The following is a 20,205-nucleotide window of genomic DNA, read 5'->3' as shown; positions in this document are numbered from 1 at the left end:
GTACGACACAGAGCTCCCAGCACAGGATCCAGCATGGCGAGGTCATGGACACTGCTTCTTATCTGCTTCCTTCTGCCTGGAATCCTGCTCTCAGAAGCTGCCAAAATCCTAACTCTGTCCTTGCTGGGTGAGTGTCTGGCCAAAGAATCCAAAGACAGGAGCGTCCCAGGCACTGGAGTCAGGGCTTGAGCAAACAGCCCTAGGTCAGAGGGTCATTCCGTGTGGTTTTCCAGACTGGGCAGGTTTGTTTCCCTGGCTGGAGGATGAAGTGGGCACTGATTGTGGAGGCAGAGAGGGGCCTCTACCGCGACTGAGGTGGAGAAGGTAGTTCTGGAGAAAACAGAAATACTCTTTCCTCTCTCTTCTTACCCAGGACCAGCTACCTATAACACAGGGCTGGGGCCAGAAGTTTAAGATCCAGCCCAGTGCAGGAGACCCAGGCCGCTTCCTCATGGCTGCTGGTTGGACATTCAGAGGCTCATCCTAAACACTGGGGGGTGCTCAGCAGTTGGCAGTAGAGGCTGTGGCTCCTGTTTGCAGGCTCATGGAGGCCCAGAGAAAGGTGCTCCTGGGGGCAGCAGCACTAATTTTCTCAGCTACATGGGAGCCCAAGGTGGAGCAGGGAAGATATTTCAATGACAATTAGGAGGTTGGGGTGTTCTCCTCCAGGGAAAACCTGGAGAACCAACTGGGGTGAGGAGTGGACTCTGCACATTCCAGTCTCTCTGGGCCCCCCTGCCTTTCACCTGTGCTGCTGGAAGTGTTTGAAGGACACATGAGACTCTTAATTCTGCATGTTGTGGCCTTATTTCCTTTACTTTTGCACCAAATGGAATAGAAGATGGAAGGGTAAAATACATCCCGATGAAGGGGTCATGATAGCATGGAGTTTCCCAAAACTTTATTTCAATCCACAGTGGGCTCTCTTAGATCACTTTTAGGTCACTGAGAATCAGGGGATCTTAGAGCTGGAAGGAACCATAAATAATCCAATTCAGCCTCCCCTGTGTTTCCCTTAGCAGGAAACTTAGGATCAGGGAAGGGAGGTGCCTTTTACAAGAGCACACCAGACCTCCATAACGGCTGACACCATGAATTTACTCAATGTTTTTTACAAGACCATCCTCTCCACAGCTCCTCTTCTCACCATTTTCAGTGGGGAGTTTTTATAATCACTCTTTAAAAAACCCAGTAACACCATTAGAAAGCCTTTTATTTTTTTTTTTTCCCTTTCTGATTGTTAGTATCGATGAAGCAAAAGAGATCCCTCATTTCTTGAAAGTACCCTGTTCTCCAGCCTCAGACTGAGAGGGGGCTGGTGTGGTTTGTGAGGTGCTAGAAGCCACTTCTCTGCCCCAGGATGCACTGGGGCTCACAAGACCCTCCGTGATTGGATGCCTGTGTGGTCACCCCTTCTTCCTGGCTCCCAGGTCTAATATGGACTAAAATGTGGGTATGAGATGCAGGACATTTGTACTTTATACTTCCCTTGTTGCTTCAGACTATGCAAGCTTGGGTGTAAAAAACTGAGAAATAGCTACACACCGGTTCTCTAGTACTACACCCCTCTAACACCCATCTCCACACTCATGGCATTTCCCCTTAACTTCTTTCCTGTCCTGGCTTTCTCTGCTCCTGAGACCCTTAGATTCAAGCAAAGGCCCCATATTGGAGTGGAATCTAAGAGAAGACATTAGTGTGATGGAACTTGTACTTCCCCTGACTATCAAGCTTCTGTTTCTTTAAGATCCCAGGATTGCCCTAGGATAGGTGATGTCTGAGTCTTCATGCATATGGGATTCTGCTGACCCAGTCTACAGGCCCCAGAATAATCCTGAATGTCTTAATTTGATGTTCTGCAGAATTCAGGGCACAAGTAGGAAAGTTCTGCCAAATACATTTGAATCTCAAGGATTGGAGTCTAAGTGGTGGCTCCATGTCCTTATGCTCCAATGGCTGTTTCTTAGACTCACATATAAGCTCCCGTATTTCTGGATCCTACAGTAGCATAAATTTCCAAAGTGAACGATTCCAGAAATGGCTGTGATTGTCCACTAGGACCCTTCACACTCACATGCGCAGCACTGCGCCAACATGTTCTCTTATGCATTTCTTTCTTTAGTACACCATGTCTCCATATGGCCCCAGCTAAAATGCAGCATGCACCTTAGGATCAGGAACTGCTTAAGGCCTAAGCACCAAGAAGCTCATCACATTGACATAGAGACCAGTGTCACAAGAAGGGATCTTTGATGGGGTTTGCCACAGGAAATGGATTTGGGCCTGCAGGCTCTGGGTGAGTGGGCTAGGGCATAACCAGATGCATACGGAGAGAGTGACGGATGACGTTCATCTTTCTCTACTCACAATCAACTTTCTGTTTCCCTATCCCTCCTCTTCTGGATTTATCACCCTATTGACCTCAGAACCTCTGTTCTCATCATTACAAAAATGAAGTTGTGCCTTGTTCCTAGGTGGAAGCCATCATCTACTAATGGTTCGGGCTTCTCAGATTCTTCAGGATCATGGTCATAACGTCACTGTGCTTCTCCAGAGAGCAAATTTATTGATATCAGGTATCTTTTCTCACTAATTCTTGGTTTCTTTTACTCCGGGCAAAGAGCAACACTGTCTTTTGCATAGAAAGGTTTTTCAAATAGTTTTAAAAATCTATTTGGATTGAAAGAATGAAAAAGGCGTGTGCGTATGTGTGTGTGTTTATGTAAGGCGTTGAAACCTTTTGGGCTGTGTTGACTAGTCTCCACACTGTGTAGTCCTGTATTTTCCTCCCTTACCTGGACTTACACTCTATCCCAAGCTTCATCCTCCCTTTAGTATGACAATTCTGTAAATGCTTCTTTATAACGTGGATTGAAAATATGTTGCACAGAAACGTTCAGCCATTAAGATTTCTAATAGGTAAGGATCACTTTTCTTTTTCTATATCATAGATTAAGTTCTCCTCTTATGATATCTGAAATTTAAGGAAGCTTTCTCAGGGAGTTCCTTATTTATGCAGCTAAGATCAGGATCTATCTTTGAGATGATCTTCTTTTCTTGAAAAATTAGTGACTTCCCGTGAGTTTGTGCACAGTGATCCGAAAGTTCCCGAGTCGTTAAATCCAAAGAAGTTTAGTTAAATGAGCTCATAAATGTTATCAATTCTTCTCTGCTGACAGACAAAGGAATGGTGGGTCAGAGAACTGAAGTGATTTGCTCAAGATTACATGAAGGCTAACAATAGGGTTGGGTGGATTTAGGATTTTAAGCTCTGGATTGCTCCATCTGAAGTATTGCTCAGGCTTTCATTTTTCAAAAAAAAAAAAAAATTCCAATGTAAGCTGCATTTTTGGGAAACAAAATTTTGAGAAATTATAAAACTTAAAGGTGACTTCAGGCTTTATTTTTTTCAGATTGTTTTGAAACAATTTTTTTCAGTGAAAATTTCTGTTAAGTTTTTTATTGTGGTAAAATATACATAACATACAATTGACCATTTTGGTTATTTTTGTGTACAGTTTACTAGCTTTAGTTACATTCTCATTGTTGTGCCACCATCAGGACCATTTTCTCCAGGACTTTTTTATCATCATGAACCGGAACTCTGTACCCTTTAAACAATAACAGTCTGTTATCCCTTGCCCCTAGCCCCCGATAACCACTATTCTTCTTTATTTCTCTAATTATTTGACCATTCTTGATACCTCCTCTAAGTGGAATCAAACAATATTTGTCCCTTTATGTGTGGCTTAACTTAGCATAATGTCTTCAGGCTCATCCAGGTTGTAACGCGTATCGAAATTTGTTTCCTTTTTAGGGCTGAATAATATTCAATGTACTATAGACCACATTTTGTTAATCCATTCAACTGTTCTGGACATTTGGGTTGTTTCCACCTTTTGGATATTGTGAATAATGCTGCTATGAACACTGGTGTACAAATATCTGCTTAAGTCCCTACTTAAAACCATTTTAATCACTCTCTAGATTAGGTTCTGTATTCTTCACTGAACATCACTTATACACATTTTCTTTAGCATCTGCCTTGACTGCAGATATGATTAAATAGCTATAGTGTATTAATTTTTAATGTAATTATTTTAATTTAAGCAATTGTGATAAAATTTAATTGAAATATTAAATTACATCAAGTTAAATTATAATTTTAGATTAAAAAATAGTTTTGGAAGTTCCCATGTACTTTCACAAACTACCGAAAACTACATACCTTCTATCCCTTTAACAAATACGTGTACACCAAAATCTATAAACAATTCAAGGCATTCTGGATCCCTTCAGTTTTATCCTTAGGTTCCAGGCTTAAGTATCTACAGTTTGGTTCACTATTCCCCATTCATGTACATTTTTGAGACTTTGAAACAGCGTGTTCATCCTTCACTTTGGTAGTACAGCCTGGCTAAATGTCTGCAAATAAAGAAAACACATGATTGGTTAATTATTTCTGACCTGATGCCTGTTTCAGTGTGTTGAAATATTTGAACCATCCATTAACTCCTTGTCTGGACACACTTCCCTATCTTGTTTATTCATTTACAACCTTGATAAATGAATGACATCAGTATCTCTGAAATAGCCAAAATCTCTACTGCTTACATGTACTACTGCTCCAACCAATATCTGGAATCACAATTGAGTTATGGGTGGAGGCTGATAGGATATTGAGGAGAATGACAGAAGCAGCCTAAATTGCCTAGTACAGACTGTTAGTAGAAATGTGGATATTGGGGCCGGCCCTGTGGCTTAGCAGTTAAGTGTACATGCTCCACTACTGGCGGCCCGGGTTCGGATCCCGGGCGCGCACCGACGCACTGCTTGTCCGGCCATGCTGAGGCCGCGTCCCATGTACAGCAACCAGAAGGATGTGCAACTACGACATAAAACTATCTACTGGGGCTTTGGGGAAAAAAGGGGAGGAGGATTGTCAATAGATGTTAGCTCAGAGCCGGTCTTCCTCAGCAAAAAGAGCAAGATTAGCATGGACGTTAGCTCAGGGCTGATCGTCCTCACAAAAAAAAAAAAAAAAATGTGGAAATTAAGAACTCTGCTAATGAGGACACAGAAGGAAATGAAGAACATGGTAGAGAAAATCTTTCTTGTCTTAGACAATGTGTAAATCATCCTAAACAGAATTTTGGTAGAAATCTAGATGTTAAAGGCTTCTTGCTGCTGAGTGTAAAATGTGAGAGGAAAGAGATAAATTGATGGAGGAACATAAACATAACGAAACCAGGACTTCATGATTTTGGACATTCTCAGTCTATCGAGATTGCAACAGATTCTAAAATTAGGGGATTTGCTGTGAGGAGAGCAATGAATTCTTTTCTCTTATGGAGAAAACTAGAGTTGTGGCTGGATAAGCTTTTGCTACTGCCTCTGAAGGATTAAAAGGTCAGAATGTTCAGTCTCACAGAGAGCTCTTTGAAGATTAGGTTTGTGACTCATGGATCCCTCCAGGCATATTGGCAGATGCCAAAAATAGAGACGAAATTACTTTGTAAAAATCTGTGGAGCAGCCTGTTGTCCAGTGGATTGAATTCCCATGACATACCCAAGAGACCCACAAGGTACTTGAGAATTTTATACCAGAAGAAGAAACACTGCCAGTTTGGACTGAAAGAGACATAAGATAACATGAAGGAAGGCTGTTAGACTCCTAAAAAGTAAGAAAGAGGCTGATAACCCTTCAACTGCAAACATGTGACACGCTTTATAAAAAACAAAGAAGAAGTTGAGGGTGAAGCAGTGAGCCCAGAGGGTATATCTTGAAGCTTATAGGGCTGAGCTTCAAATCACAGAGCATTATTTCCTGTCCTGAAAACCTAATATTGTTTGCCCAGTTGGATATCAAAATTTCATAGGACAGGCAACTCATTTTTTCCTTTTATTTTGTTCCATTTAGAGTGATAATGTCGGTAACTGGTGTGTTATACCTGTCCCACTATTGTTTCTTGGCAGCAGAAACTCATTTTCCAGTTTCATTAGGTTCACAGATGGAGAGAACTTTTGTCCCTTGATGGATAATACCCAGACTTTCACTGATACCTGAAAAATTTTTTGGATGATATAATTTGGGACTTTTCCTCTGATGATATTTAGATGAGATTTTGAACTATGGGTTGATAGTGTAATGGTTTGAGACTTTTGGCAATGTTGGGATGGAATGAATGCATTTTCCATGTGCAACGTACATGAATGTTTCAGGTGCAGACAGCAGAACGTAGTAGGGCAATAATTTCCCCTCCAAGATATCCATGACTTAATCCTTAGAACCAGTGAATATGCTACCTTAAGTCGCAAAGGGATTTTGCCAATGTGAATAATATAAGAATCATGAGATGGAGAGATTATCTAGATTATGCAGGTAGGCCTAATATAATTTCAAGAGTCCTTCTATCAGAAAGAAGAGGACAGGAGAGTAAGAGAAAGAAATATAATCATGGAAGGAAAAGTCAGAGTGATGTGATTGCCGGCTGGAAGGAGGCCGTGAGCCAAGGAATGCAGGCAGCCACTAGAAGGTGGAAAAGGCAAGAAAACAGATTGTCTTCTAGGGCTTCCAGAAGGAACGTAGAGCTACCCACATCTTGCTTTAATCTCAGTGAGACTCTTTTTGGACTTCTGATCTCCAGAACTATTAGATAAGAAATTTGTGTTGTTTTAAGCCTCTAAGTTTATAGTAATTTTTACAGCAGCAATAAGAAACTACACAGATATCATAGGTGGTCAGGAGAATTCCAGGAGGCACAAGAGGAGATTGTTAAAGCCTCTACAGTAAAGGCAACATTGGGGGCACTCATGGCAGGGCCTATTGTATTGCAAATTGGACAGACTCTAGAGTCTCTTGTCATGGGGGCCCTACTCAAATTAGGCTTATTTTTAATTAATAAGCATGATTGGACTTAGATAAAACTTATAAATGAGAAATATGTTGTCTCCAGAATGCAAAAATGCCAAAAGATGTTGGCCTTGTTGAAATATTGTGATATCGTGAGTGAACAGTTTCTTGACAGTGTCATGGATAGAGAGGCCTTAGGCTGACCACATAATTCCCAGGAATATAACTGAAATACTAGCCTTGAGCTCTGTGTGAGGGCAATGGTGCATCCCTTTGTGTGAGCTCCTTTGTGAATGTTTCCATATCTTGAATGGGTATGGCAAATGAATCTCTTTGAGGAGGATGTCCTCAATGTAATGTCATACCTGTGCTCCTGGAGAAAGTTGGATCTGGTTAAGATCTTGCTGACAAAGTTTGTTGCCAATGGAAGGGCGGTTGAAGTACCTCAAGGGTAACCCCTTAAGGGTGTATTCTTTCCCTTTCAAGGTAAAGGCAAACTACAGGTGAGAACCTGCTGAAATAGTTATTGAACAGACCATATTAGCCAAATCTATGATGTAAGGTATTTGCCAGTAAATACTTAGATAGAGTCAGTAATTTCACTAAGATTGGTATGAGAGTTTTCATATGTGGGACCATGCACTAATCTCTCCCCAGTCCCTACACATGGTTAGGTTAGATACCATGACTGATGAAGGCACACACGCTTGAAGAGAGTATCAAAGGTTTATTACTCGAATAATAAGGCTTTTTTTGGGAGAGTGGGACAGGCTCTCAAGCAAATGTGAAAAATGGCTTTGTAGAACAAAGAGGGAAGTCTAGCTTGAGTTTTTCTTATGGGTATGGGGTTGGGATGGGGTGAGGATTCCCTCTGATTCGTCTGACTTTCACAGTTTGAAACTCCCATTAGGGCCAAAGGAGGGAGCTTGGGGACTTTCTTACCTGTTTGTCCAGATCAGGCACAGAAGTGGGAGTGGGAGAGAGGGCTTGAAATCTGTTAGCAGTCAAACATCAAAAACAGACTCAGACTTTGTATTACACGTGGGTGATGGGGGAGAAGCCAAGTAGGTAAGTAGAGTTGCAGAAGACTACTATTTCAATTAAGCCATTGAGTACGTTTTACTGAATCATAAAACATTTTGGATGTATCACTTTAAATAATGGACAACAAATTTTTCTAAACCAGAAAGGGCAGAGGCTCTGGAATCAAAGAGACCTGTATTTAAATACAAACTGTACCACTTCGTATGTGTGTAACCTTGACAAATTATCTTAAACTCAATTAATTTTGTTTCCTCACCTATAAAGTAAGACCAATAGCTATACTTTCAGTGAAAGCTTTAATGGAATCTTCCATCAATTTAAATTGAAAAGCAATCCTGAATCTTTTTAAAGTTCTTAATCCATGTTTTCAGTTTATAAGATTGAATGATGAGACAGCAAACAAACCAAAGAAAAATAGTCCAAAAGGCAAACATTCAAATGAATATGAAATTATTGGAACAAATTTTGCTGTCATAAGTCTAATGTAAGTCCATATTGTGTGACATATTTAACATTTTTAACCTGTTGGTGTTTTCCTAGGTTTCAAAGAGGAGGAAAAATCTTATCAAGTTATCCCTTGGCTTCTACCTGAAGATCATTACAAAGAATTTATGAAGTTTTTTGATTTCTTTATGAAAGAAGCTTTGGCTGGCAGGTAAATTCTTTTTATTATTGAAACCAAAGAGTCACTATTGTAGTTATACAAATGAATGGATGGATATATGTACGTTTGGATTGAGATTCTGAGAAAAGGATGGATGGATGGATGGATGGATGGATGGATGGATGGATGATGGGTTGATGAAGCGATAGATGACGAGTGGATGGTTGGGTAACCAAATTTTTCTCTCCAAATCATCCAGTCTAGTCACTGGAGATTCTCTTACATTCTACTGTCCCTCTTCCACTACAAGTGTGAATATGTTTGTGTAGAAATTGGGGGTTGTTCTTTCTGGGACCTCTTTGCAATTCTTCACTTACGATCTTTGTCTGTAATCTGCCCAACACGGAAGTGTAGGCGCCTCAATCTGTCACTGTTGATAAGGAAAGGAGAGCCGCCTTTTTACACTTATTTTTCCTCCTTCTTGTCACATGTATTGATTAATTAAAGAAAGACTTATAAACATTGATTTTGTAGTACTTGAACTTCTGGCCATGTAAAGTTCCTTTAAAGAGCAATCAACGTTGTGCAAAAAATACAACATGAAGATGATTCCTTTTGCTTCATCTTGAATGGAAAGGAACATGTAACTCCTTAACCTTAGACATAAAAGTGAAAAGACAGAAATCATGTCTATCTTGGTTAATTACAATGGCCTTACCCTTTCCTTTTACCTTGAAAATTCTACTTATATTCAAGGTCCTGCTCAGATGTGAATTTTTCCATAAAGCCTTCTTTCCTCACTGAGTTTGGAAGATCCAGTTCCTTCTGTACAGACCTGATCTAACCTACTTATTTGACACTTACTGTTAGTGTATATCATCTTGCATTGCTCATTATATATATTAAGTATGTGCTTTTTCTCTTCTCCCCTAATGTAATATTTTTGAGGACGGGTACAGACAACTGTACATTCTTAAAAATTTTACTATTTATTAGCTAAAATTTAAATGTGATTAAAGGACTATATCCTAGGAATTTTACAGCATTATTGAAAGTATCTAAAATACTTGGCAACCACTCCTTTGGCAGGTGAAATCTTTAAAAATACACAGCAGAGGGTGATTTCAGGCAGTAACTTCCCTTGTGTGCTTCTAAGTTGATCCTAAAGATCAGGCAGAGATCTGCATATTACTAATGAGTTCTCAGCCTCTGGGCCTTATCTATCTGGGGTGTAGTTTTGCAGTCGTGTACAATTAAACATGTTCCAGGGTCTCATTTCTTTTGTCCTCCATGCAGCTGGCAGGCACCTGATGTCTTGAGCTCTTGCGCCTGTTGCCTCTGGGACCTTAAAGTGCAGATGGACACCCTCGTCTATTTCCCCATATGTTGTGCAGACAGGAAACAGGATCATGTTCTATACAGGCAGTGATGGGAAAACATTGCGAGCAGTAGGTCCCTGGAATAATCCCATAGGCAGAGTCTTAATTTATGAAAGTAAGCTTTGCCAATATCTTCTCTGGATACCTCTGCCTTTATTGAAGTGGAAAGGCTAATAATGTGTCTCAAAACCAGGCTTTTTTTTTTTTAATGCTTAACCCAGGAGTGTAGAAAGATGGAATTCTTATTTTTAGCTGAGATTTTGACTGCTGATATGATCAAAGTGTCCCTTGGTGACAGAAGATGATCTGTCATATGTGGAATATGCAATGTTTATAAAAAATGCCTATATGTCAATATTTTTGGGACTGTGTCATTAAGACACTTCCACAGTTTGGCAGAGTAAACAAGAAAATCACTTATGAAAAGTCTGTATGTGAATGAAAGTTAAGGAGAACATCGCAGAATTTATCAAGTAGAAAAAAGTCTATGAGGTCAGCTATGGTCGTAGAAGGCTCCCAGAGCAGAAGGCCCAATAGTGGCAATTCAATTTCAGTTAAACTAATTCAACTGTCCCCATGGATTTCAAGAATTGACAGTTCCAAGATAAATTTTCTAATGAACTGGCTTAGAGGGTGGTTGGGATTTGGTTTGGAGAGGAGATGGGATGGGGGGAAGGGAACACTCTCAGGAGCAGAACATCTGCCAGTGTGACTGAGAAGAGGGTATTAATGGACAATGGTGAACAGGATGCTGCTGTTACACGTGGTCTTGCCAAGCTGGGAAAGTTCTATATAGCCCGAGATTCTTTTACATATTGTGCAATTAACACCTCCAACAAATATTTATCAATGATTTTCTTTCTCTCAGAGACACATTTGAAAGCTTTTTAAAACTGATGGATCTACTGGGACTTCAGTGCAGTCATTTGCTAAAGAGAAATGATGTAGATTCCTTAAAGGATGAGAACTTTGACCTGATATTTGTTGATGCATTTGACTTGTGTTCTCTTCTGGTTGCTGAGAAGCTTGGGAAGCCATTTATGTCCATTATTTCCACCACATTTGGCTATACGGACTTTGGACTACCAAACCCCCTGTCTTACGTGCCAGTAGTGGATTCCTTGCTAACAGACCGTATGGACTTTTGGGGCAGAGTGAGGAACTTCCTGATGTTTTTTGATTTCTCCATAAAGCAATGGCGAATCCACTCTACATTTGACAACACCATCAAGGAGCATTTTCCCGAAGGCTCTAGGCCAGTTTTGTCTCATCTGCTAAAGAAAGCAGAACTATCGTTTGTTAACTCTGACTTTGCCTTTGATTTTGCACGGCCTCTCCTTCCCAACACTGTGTATGTTGGAGGCTTAATGGCCAAACCTGTTAAAGCAGTACCACAAGTAAGTAAAACCTTAGCTGTCAATATGGTCTTCATGCAGAGGTCTTCAGTGTAGAGCTGGTGGCTGCCCCTGCCAGTGGAACCCTGGGAGAGAAGTAGGGTGAGGCGAGTGAGGCACCTAGGGTGCACTTTTTAAGGAAGTACTCACTTCCAGGGTCATGCAAGTAGAGTGATGGGACTTGCACAATCCGAAGACTCAGTACTTCCTTAAGTGGTACACCCAGGGTCCTCTCTTGCCTAGACCTGGCCCTAGTGGAATAAGTCATTTAATAAGTTCTTATTTTCATTTGCATTTTGTATGATCATTTGTACAGTAAATATGCAATAGGCATCTGTCACACGTCACATGCAAGAATTGTTAATGAGGTGAGTTACTCACAATGAAACACACAACACTGTGAGACAGGGTGTAACCAAGGTAGGACAGTGTGGGACTGACTGTAGGCATTTTCTCCAGCATCCCCAGCCTGTAGAGCCCTGGTTCCTAATTCCACCTAGACCTCCTGATTTGGTTGATCTGGGGTCAGGTCTGGGCATTCCGAGTTGTAAACCTGTCTAGTTATTTTCAATGGATAGAGTCAGAACCACTGCTAGAAGTTTTCAAAATGGGGGGGAGCTGAGATTAATTATCTGCCTGTTGCATATCAGCAATGGGTCGCTATTTTATGGAATTTATCTTATATATATATATATATATATAGATTGCTTCCTAGAGGGAAGCATGATGGTCTCCCTTTTTATAAATGAGAGACAGAGGCTCAGGTGGTATAAGTGATTTTCCCAGCACCATTCATTTCAGAACCAAGAAGAGCCCTGATTTGGCATGGGCCTTCCAGGCACCGATGTGTCCCTTTCCTCTACTGACTGTGCATTGAGTGAGCAGGAAGAGTTGGGGAATTATCCATGGGATGGCTGGGCTCTGAGTTAGTGGCAGGATTTTTAGGAATGAGCTGGGAGGGAAGGCATTTCAGGTGAGGAGAACAGGAAGCACCAAGTGTGGAGGCAGAAGTGAGATTGCCATGACTCTGGGTTCCCTGGTTGACTCTGGCTAGACTAGAAAGTGGAAGAGTCAATACACAAATGTAAGCAGGCCAGATTGCAGGCGGTCTCACACAGGAGGATGACTCAGGCCTTGGCTATAGAGCGGAGGGAGTTGACAAGCAGGAGCATAATGGGAACCCATACAGGGTTGCAATGGCTGTGAGATAACAGAGGATTTCTTCAAAAAATTTCCTTCTCTGTATTTTCCAATATCTGTATGTTATTCTTATCTTGCTTTTGTAATTATAAAAGGCCGTTTTAAAGTGGTCCTTTGAGATGGTAAATCAGGCACTGTTATGCTGGATGGAATCAACCCAATAGGATGAGGTTCTAGGAGTTGAGAAGGAGCCACAGCCATCCAAAAAATGTCAGGATCCTAAGAAATATTTGAATTAAGAATTGACAAAACTGTGTTAAAGCCAAGATTATAATATTATGTCACAACCTTCCTTAAGCAATAACTGGGGAACTTTAAAAATGAGGTGCCCAGGAGTGGAGTTTTGACTGGGCATTGCCATGTTTAAGAGTCTTCTCATGTGCATATAATTTGCAGTCATGTGAGTGAACCGCTGAGGTAGGAGATAGACTACAAAGATCAGTGACTGAGAATATCATTGAATATTGGAGCAAAGCACACTACATGGTGCATTGGGTGTGGGTGGCCAGGTGCCTTCCCTATTCTGCCTCCACTTCTTCTTATGCCAGAGGCCTTCTCCCAGCTTCTCCTCTCTAGCCTTCAGAAGAACTACCTCCTCTGGTGGACCTTGATCCCCACGGGAATTCTTCCTTATGCTACCACCTCTCTTCTGGCTTTGGAAAACTCCCAAGAGATTGTGTCTCCATGGACCCATAATGAGTAGAGGGTCTAGGATGGCTCTGATACTAGGGTCAGGTTTTCAAAGAGGAAATATGTTCCCACCAACACAATGGGCATGAGCACAATGCAGAGGATGCTGAGCTGTTCCAGAGGCTAAGATAATAGTTTTAGGACAGTGAGCTCTGGGACTGACAGGAAGGTGTGTTCAGTTAACAGCTGACTTCCATTTCATGTCTGTCCTGGCTTTTGTCACAAGTTTGTTCACCTCCTCTCCTTTCTTACCTCTCTCCAGGAATTTGAGAATTTCATTAGCAAGTTTGGAGACTCTGGTTTTGTCCTTGTGGCCCTGGGCTCCACGGTGAACATTTTTCAGTCCCAGGAGCTACTCAAGGAGATGAACAGTGCCTTTGCTCATCTCCCTCAAGGGGTGATATGGAAGTGTAAGCCTTCTCATTGGCCCAAAGATATCAAATTGGCAGCAAATGTGAAAATTGTGGACTGGCTTCCTCAGAGTGACCTCCTGGGTAAGGAATACCCAGATCTGCTTCTCTCATCTCATTTACATGTCTTTAGGGCTCATCAGGTCTCTGACCTCTAGATGGGTAATCAATCCCATGAGCATGAGAAGGAGCTTCTGCTGGCTAAGAGTAAATCTCCAGAGGGAAGGAATGGAGCAGACAACTGGAGTTCTTGGGGAATCAGGCCAGACTTCCAGTGAGATCAGATGTCATAACAGCCTTCTCCAGTTGATTATGTACTATCCAGGCCAGAGGTCAGCAGCCATCAAAGTCACACTGACATACTGCATTTGTCTTGAAAAGGTCACCCAAACACAATCCAAAATAACCTGTGAATTCTGGGAACACATACCAGGGGCACGTTTCCACTGTATTTAGTATCTTCATGTGCGCCTGTTCTTCCATGTACCCATTACACACACTCACACAGACACATCGACACACAGACACACAGTTACATCTTCCTTAGCTGCTAAGCTGTGAGCATTCATACCTTCACAACATTGATGCTCACAGTGTCTTTAGGAAGTGCCAATATACCTGAGTGCCAAGCTCAGCAACTTCATAGCCAGTTCTTTGGTCCATTGAGTATCTGGTTCCAGAGAGTCTCCTCACTCCCCAACAGGTTTGCTCTGTGCTCACTGATGCTTCTTAGAGACTCCTCACTGCCATAGTTGCTGCCTTTATCAGAGAGTCTTAACCAAGATGATAACTCAAAATCGTCTGGAGAATTTAAGAAACACATTCCTGGTTCCACTGCTGCAAATGTATTTCTCTAAGTCTGGAGTGGGGCACATGATTCTCGTTTCAAAGGAGACACAAGGAGATTCTGATACACATCCCAGTTGAGTGGCACAGGCTGAGATGAACTCTTTATTGTCGGTAATCATTTTAGTTAGCTGTAAGCAAGGGAGAGGTGGAAACACCGGAACTGGAAATAATGAGGTGTAGAGTCTCGTCTCTGCTTTCAATGACATTCCCATAAATTTGAGAGACACACATACAGCACAGTTTTATGAGTGCCACATGAGTTGTGATGTCAATGAATGTGTCAGGAACTCAGAGAAGAGGGAAATTAGTTGGGAGGTGAGAAAAGATTGCTCAAAACAGAGAGAGAGAGACAGAGACAGAGAAAGATACACAGCGAGATACAAGAAAAAACAAATGAGTGAAGCAAAGAAAGGCACTTGGATGATAGAGACAAGGATGGATGGATGGATGGATGGATGGATGGAGATATATGCCTTGTTTAGCACTATTCTCTACAGAATTCACTGGATTCTCAGTCTTAGTTGGGTTCTCAGTCTTAGTTGGCAGTGAGTTTTTGTACCAAGGCAAGACTTGGAATCCTACGTGTTGGAACATGCACCTTGAAGGTGTCCCAAGCAAAGTTATCTTTACTATGGTTCCAACACACTTTGAGAATCCATTGTTATTTTCTTCTGCACTTTCCACTTTGCCTGGTTTTCTGAAACTTTTCATCCTGAAATGTTCTGCCCTCTTTCTTATTTGCAACAGCTCACCCGCGCATCCGTCTCTTTGTCACCCATGGTGGGATAAATAGCATCATGGAGGCCATCCAACACGGCGTGCCCATGGTGGGGATTCCCATTTTTGCAGACCAGCCTGACAACCTGCTCCGAGTAGAAGCCAAAAAGTTTGGTGTCTCTATCCAGTTAAAGCAGATCAAGGCTGAGACACTGGCTCTGAACATGAAGCAAGTCATAGAAGACAAGAGGTATGCAGATCACTGGGCTTGTGACCACATAAGATGAATGAAGACATCAAGCATGACAGGCACCATGTGGGTCTTTTTGCAATAAACACTGCAACTTCCAGGATATGGAATAATATGTGTGTGATGCTAACAGCTGACCTGTTTCCTCTAAGAGCAAGACTAGGCAATTTAGGTTAGATGCTGAGAATAATTTTCTACTTTATGGGTTGTGAGGAAACCAGACTACTTACACAAGGTGTCTCTGAGAGGTCTTATATTTTGGGATGCTTATAGCAGAATTCCAGCTGAGCAGGAGGTTGCCTTCCTGTCCTGAAGATGCCACACTACTCCCCACCTCAGGACCTTTGTCTGTGCTGCTGCCTAGAAAACTGTTCTCTTCACAGGGCTGGCTCCTTCATCACATTTGGGTCTCATCTCCAGTGTTGCCTCCTTAGAAAGACCATATTTTCTTGTCACTCCTAACTAGACTCATCTCTCGCCTGCTCCAATCATTCATTGTTTCCTTCTTAACACTTCTCAGGATCTCTAATTACTCTACTTCTTTAGGTTTTAATTTATTGTCTGTCCCTCACAATAGAAAGTAGAGAGTAGGCTCCCACAGGATAGCAGCTTTGTCTCTTGTTTTCCATGATATTCCCAGGGTCTACCACAGGGCCTGCCACAAAGTAAATCTGAAGGAATGTCTAAGTGAATCGAAAACAGGACCACTGATCGCTTAGATTACTTCACATCCAGCACAAGGATCTCATGTGCAGAGAACAAATATGTATTTTTTTCTTATAACTAGAAGGTCTGAATAACTTGGAGTTTCAAGGACATAAACCTGAGTCAGACTTCAAGACCTAACATATTACCTTGCACATAGGATCCCCACAAGTAGCTCCTGTTAGATGAGAGAAAAACAGACACACAGGTCATGATTCTTAGCCCTAGAAACGTGTTAAGCTCCAGGGGTTAGAAAACTCAGAAATTTTATATATATTTTGTATCTTATGTGTTGCAAATGTTCACTTTCTCAAGAATGAGTTTCTGACTTTCACTGGATTTTCGAAGACCTAGACCCAAAATAACCAAGAAGCATTGGCCCCTGTGAAGGAGTCTTTGGGGCTGGCATGGTCCCCAGACATTGTGCATCAGTGCTGACTTCATACTGTGTGGGGCCCGATTAACACGGAAACGTAAAGCCCCTTGTTATGAAGTTTATATTTTTCAAGAAGGTGACAGAAGAGAATTAAATCAAGCACAGGACCCTTCTAAGTGTGGGGCCCTGAGCAAATATGCAGGCCACAGCCCATGGAGCCAGTGCTGGTTGACACGATGCTCTGAAGGGTGGGAGAGTACAGGTGTCCTCCTGGGTGTAGTCTCCAGAGTCATACATGTCACCTTGCCCAGACACCTGCAAAAAGTAGGTGTGTGCGCTCTCCCTCTGTCTCTCTTTTGATATAAATTATATTATATATAATTTTCTATAATTTACCATGAGCCTCCTTTGGGTAGAGACTAGTCCTGATAGACTTCGCCACTCTTTTATAGTTTAGCACATTTAGCACTAAGCATGGATGTTTGCATCCAGGCACCAGTTGGAACTTTTCAAGAGGACTCGGCTAGACAGTGACAAGGCGACGGCAAGAACTTTTCCTCGAAATGGAGTCTTTGGTGCATATGGTGGAAAGTGCGTGTGTGATACAAGATCTCTAAGGCTTCTGAGTCCACGTGAGTTACATCCAAACTCTGTCTCTGCCAACAGGTACAAATCTGCAGCAGTGGCCGCCAGCATCATCAGGCGCTCCCACCCCCTGACCCCTGCCCAGCGGCTGGTGGGCTGGACCAACCACATCCTCCAGACAGGGGGTGCGGGGCACCTCAAGCCCCACGCCTTCCAGCAGCCATGGCATGAACAGTACCTGCTCGACGTCCTCTCGTTCCTGCTGGTGGTCACTGTGGGCACCGTGTGGCTCTGTGGGAAACTGCTGGGCATTGTGGCCAGGTGGCTGTTTGGGGCCAAGAAGCTGAAGAAGGCCTGATGCCGAGAGCAAACTTGGAGGACTGTGTTTGGGGGGGTCATCATTTCTTGGGAGCCCCCCACCAGTTCTGGCAATCCCTGTTCTCCACATCATATCCACTTGCTAATTTTGCTACAAATTCCTGCTCACTGGCTTCTTCCAATGACCAGATTTCTTTACTCAGCACTTGTGGGCTTCTTTGTTTGCCAATCAGCAAGGGCTATTCTGTGATTTTATCTGTGAGTCATTTGGATCAGTCACGCTCACACTTTAAGCCTTGAAACCCACCTTCCTTATCACGCCCCTCTTCCAGGCTCTGAGCCTGAACCATTCCAGCCTCCATGGCCGGTATCTTCTGGGCCTCTTTCCCTCCCTCCTGCCTCCACCACTTGTCATGGAATAACACCTAAGACGGGCGCTTTCCTAATTCTTTCATTTCCCATTTGCTTCTCCTGCAAACTCTCGTCAAAGCTCAGGGAGCCTGTCCTGCCCGTGTGTCTTCAGGCCCGGAACCACCCTTGCAGGACCATGTCGGACTCCTGCCTTGGTTTCTACAGAGAGATCCTTCTTTTCTGATCAGGCATGGAGCCTGCAGGCTGGTCATGGGCTCAAGTGGTCTTGGTCTCCATGTTTCATAGCAGTGAGTTGTCTTTCCATTTTCCCATAAAAACATAGGGTCATGAGAAAGATGGTAATTTCTTTTTAAACTAAGGGTGTTTTTGTGCTTCTTGATAGTGAGTCTTTCTGTATGTGACATACTCTTGGGAATTGCATCCACTTGGTTGTAACAGAAACTAGAAAAAATGTGGCTGCAACAGTTTAGGGTATTCTTCTCTTTTCTTTCTTTTTTTTTCCCTCATGTTAAAGAAATAATCAGGTAGCAGAGTATTAAATCAGGGTAGGCAGGCTGTCCAGGGCGCTCATAGTGGCTCCAAGATTTATTCAACAGTGCAGATTTCTTGTCTGGTTAATCTGTCTTCCTTAGCAAGTGGCTTTCATTTTCCAGGTCACCCTGGATTTTCAAGATGGTCTTTTTGTATCTAACCAGCACATGGAAACTTGGGCAAGACAAGGGAAAATTAGGGAAAGTGAATATAGCATTTCCCTGCCAGCTGAGTCAGCCCTCTTTCTTTCTTTGTTTTTTTTTTTTTTGGTGAGGAAGATTGGCCCTGAGCTAACATCTGTTGCCAATCTTCCTCTTTCTGCTTGAGGAGGATTGTCCCTGAGCTAACATCTGTTGCCAATATTACTCTATTTTGTGAGTGGGATGCTGCCAAAGCATGGATTAACAGTGTGTATGTCCGGGCCTGGAATCTGAACTCGCAAACCCCTGGGCTGCTGAAGCATTGTGAGCAAACTTAACCACTGTGCCATGGGGCTGGGCCCTGAGTCTTCCCTCTTTAAAGAGGTTTCCCAGACTCTCCAGCTACACAAAGAATCCACTTAAATCACATTGACCACACCTGAGTCACATGAGCACTCTTAGCAGCACAAAAAGTCTAAAAAATGTTCCCCACCCCTGGCTGCTGGGTGGGAGTTTTTAGAAAGCAAAACAAAGGACAATGGATAATGGGGGGAAACTAGAGCCTTGACCATATATGATGAGCAGGCGGGGCGGGGGCTGGATTGGATGTTTTGTTCCACCTGTGACCATGTGACTCAGTGACCTCAGGGACAGTCTTACACCCACTGTAACTGCCTTTGGGTAGAAAGCAGACTTTTGAGTGGTGACCGTGCAAAATAGGAGCAGCAGTCCTTTACCATGGTGATGTGTGTCATGCTTTCCTAGTTCTTTCATCTTTTCTGCCATGTAGTGGGGTAGATGTGTCTAATCAGCCCAACCCAAAGAAGCAGGGAGCAGGGGTAACCAGAGATGGAGAGGAAGCCCTTGTGCAAATGGAGACAACAGCAGCAAAACCTGCTGCCTCCTCCCACCCAGGCACAAGGCTTGGGGAGTGGAGATAGGTCAGTTTTAGAGCCCACTGGTCCCTCTTGTGGGCACCTTCTTGCAGTGAATAACCTGCCCTACCACATGGTGGTCCTGGCTGCTGGACCCTCCTACCCAAGCTGATTCCATGCGCACCCATGCAGAGGACGGTTTGATCCACTAGGAAATTCTCTTGGGATATTTAGTTTTAGGGGCATTTTTGCCTGTAAGAACTAGGGAGTCTCCTTTTCTATGCAAGCCTTTAAATTAGTTCATCATTTATTTTTATAAGTATTCAATTGAAATATTCAGAACTTTAGACATACATGTGTCCAGAGTAGATTTTCTACAAATTTCTTGAAATTTCATGTCAAGATAACAATAGGTAATAATCAGATAACACTTGCACTAGTGTTTCTGTTCTCTGGGTGTTTCTTTTCCTAATTAAAATTCCAAGATGAATTTGGAGAGGTCTTCTTGTGTTAGGACAAATGCAAAGAAGAGAAGCTTCCACAAACAAGGGCTGTGGACACCTCCAGGTGATGGGACCCCTTCCCTTGTCTGTGGACGAGATCCTTGTGAAGGATGGCACCCAGTGACCATTATTCCTTTCTCATTTGTGATATTGAGAATTGAACTTTGTCTGTCCCCTATAGAGATTTTACAAAGGAGCAAGTCTACAAAATATAACAGAAAAAGTGCGAGACGGAAAGACTAAACAGTAGTTTATTTCATTTCGCTCCTTCCCCTTGTTATAATTTCTCTCCCAGAATTTTTTGAGCTGGGCTTTTTGTTTCATATTCCTTTAGTGACCATTTATGAACTTCATATTGTCGCAGATGAAAAATATTGTCATTGGGAAATCAGTTAGCCACCAGTAACAGA

General features: G+C 42.5%; 1 protein-coding gene across 2 annotated transcripts; it reads left to right on the top strand.

Moving 5' to 3' along the window:
• Positions 1 to 33: 33 nt before the first annotated feature.
• LOC101408534 (UDP-glycosyltransferase 3A1-like) lies at positions 34 to 17,414 on the top strand. 2 transcript variants are annotated; one of them, XM_087443031.1, is made up of 8 exons: positions 34 to 127; positions 2,475 to 2,576; positions 7,233 to 7,235; positions 8,447 to 8,552; positions 10,749 to 11,277; positions 13,427 to 13,658; positions 15,171 to 15,390; positions 17,138 to 17,414. In XM_087443031.1, the coding sequence occupies exons 1-8, from the start codon at positions 34 to 36 to the stop codon at positions 17,412 to 17,414; spliced, it is 1,563 nt and encodes a 520-aa protein (XP_087299157.1). The 2 variants fall into 2 exon arrangements, with proteins under 2 accessions (XP_087299157.1, XP_087299156.1); XM_087443030.1 differs by lacking the exon at positions 7,233 to 7,235 and having other exon boundaries at positions 8,438 to 8,552.
• Positions 17,415 to 20,205: the final 2,791 nt, after the last annotated feature.

The sequence above is a fragment of the Ceratotherium simum genome, chromosome 18 (assembly GCF_057802395.1).
Source record: "Ceratotherium simum simum isolate JZ-2026a chromosome 18, ASM5780239v1, whole genome shotgun sequence".
Taxonomy (NCBI): Eukaryota; Metazoa; Chordata; class Mammalia; order Perissodactyla; family Rhinocerotidae; genus Ceratotherium; species Ceratotherium simum.
The sequence above is the reverse complement of the archived record's forward strand: the minus strand, read 5'-3'. Positions and strand labels throughout refer to the sequence as shown.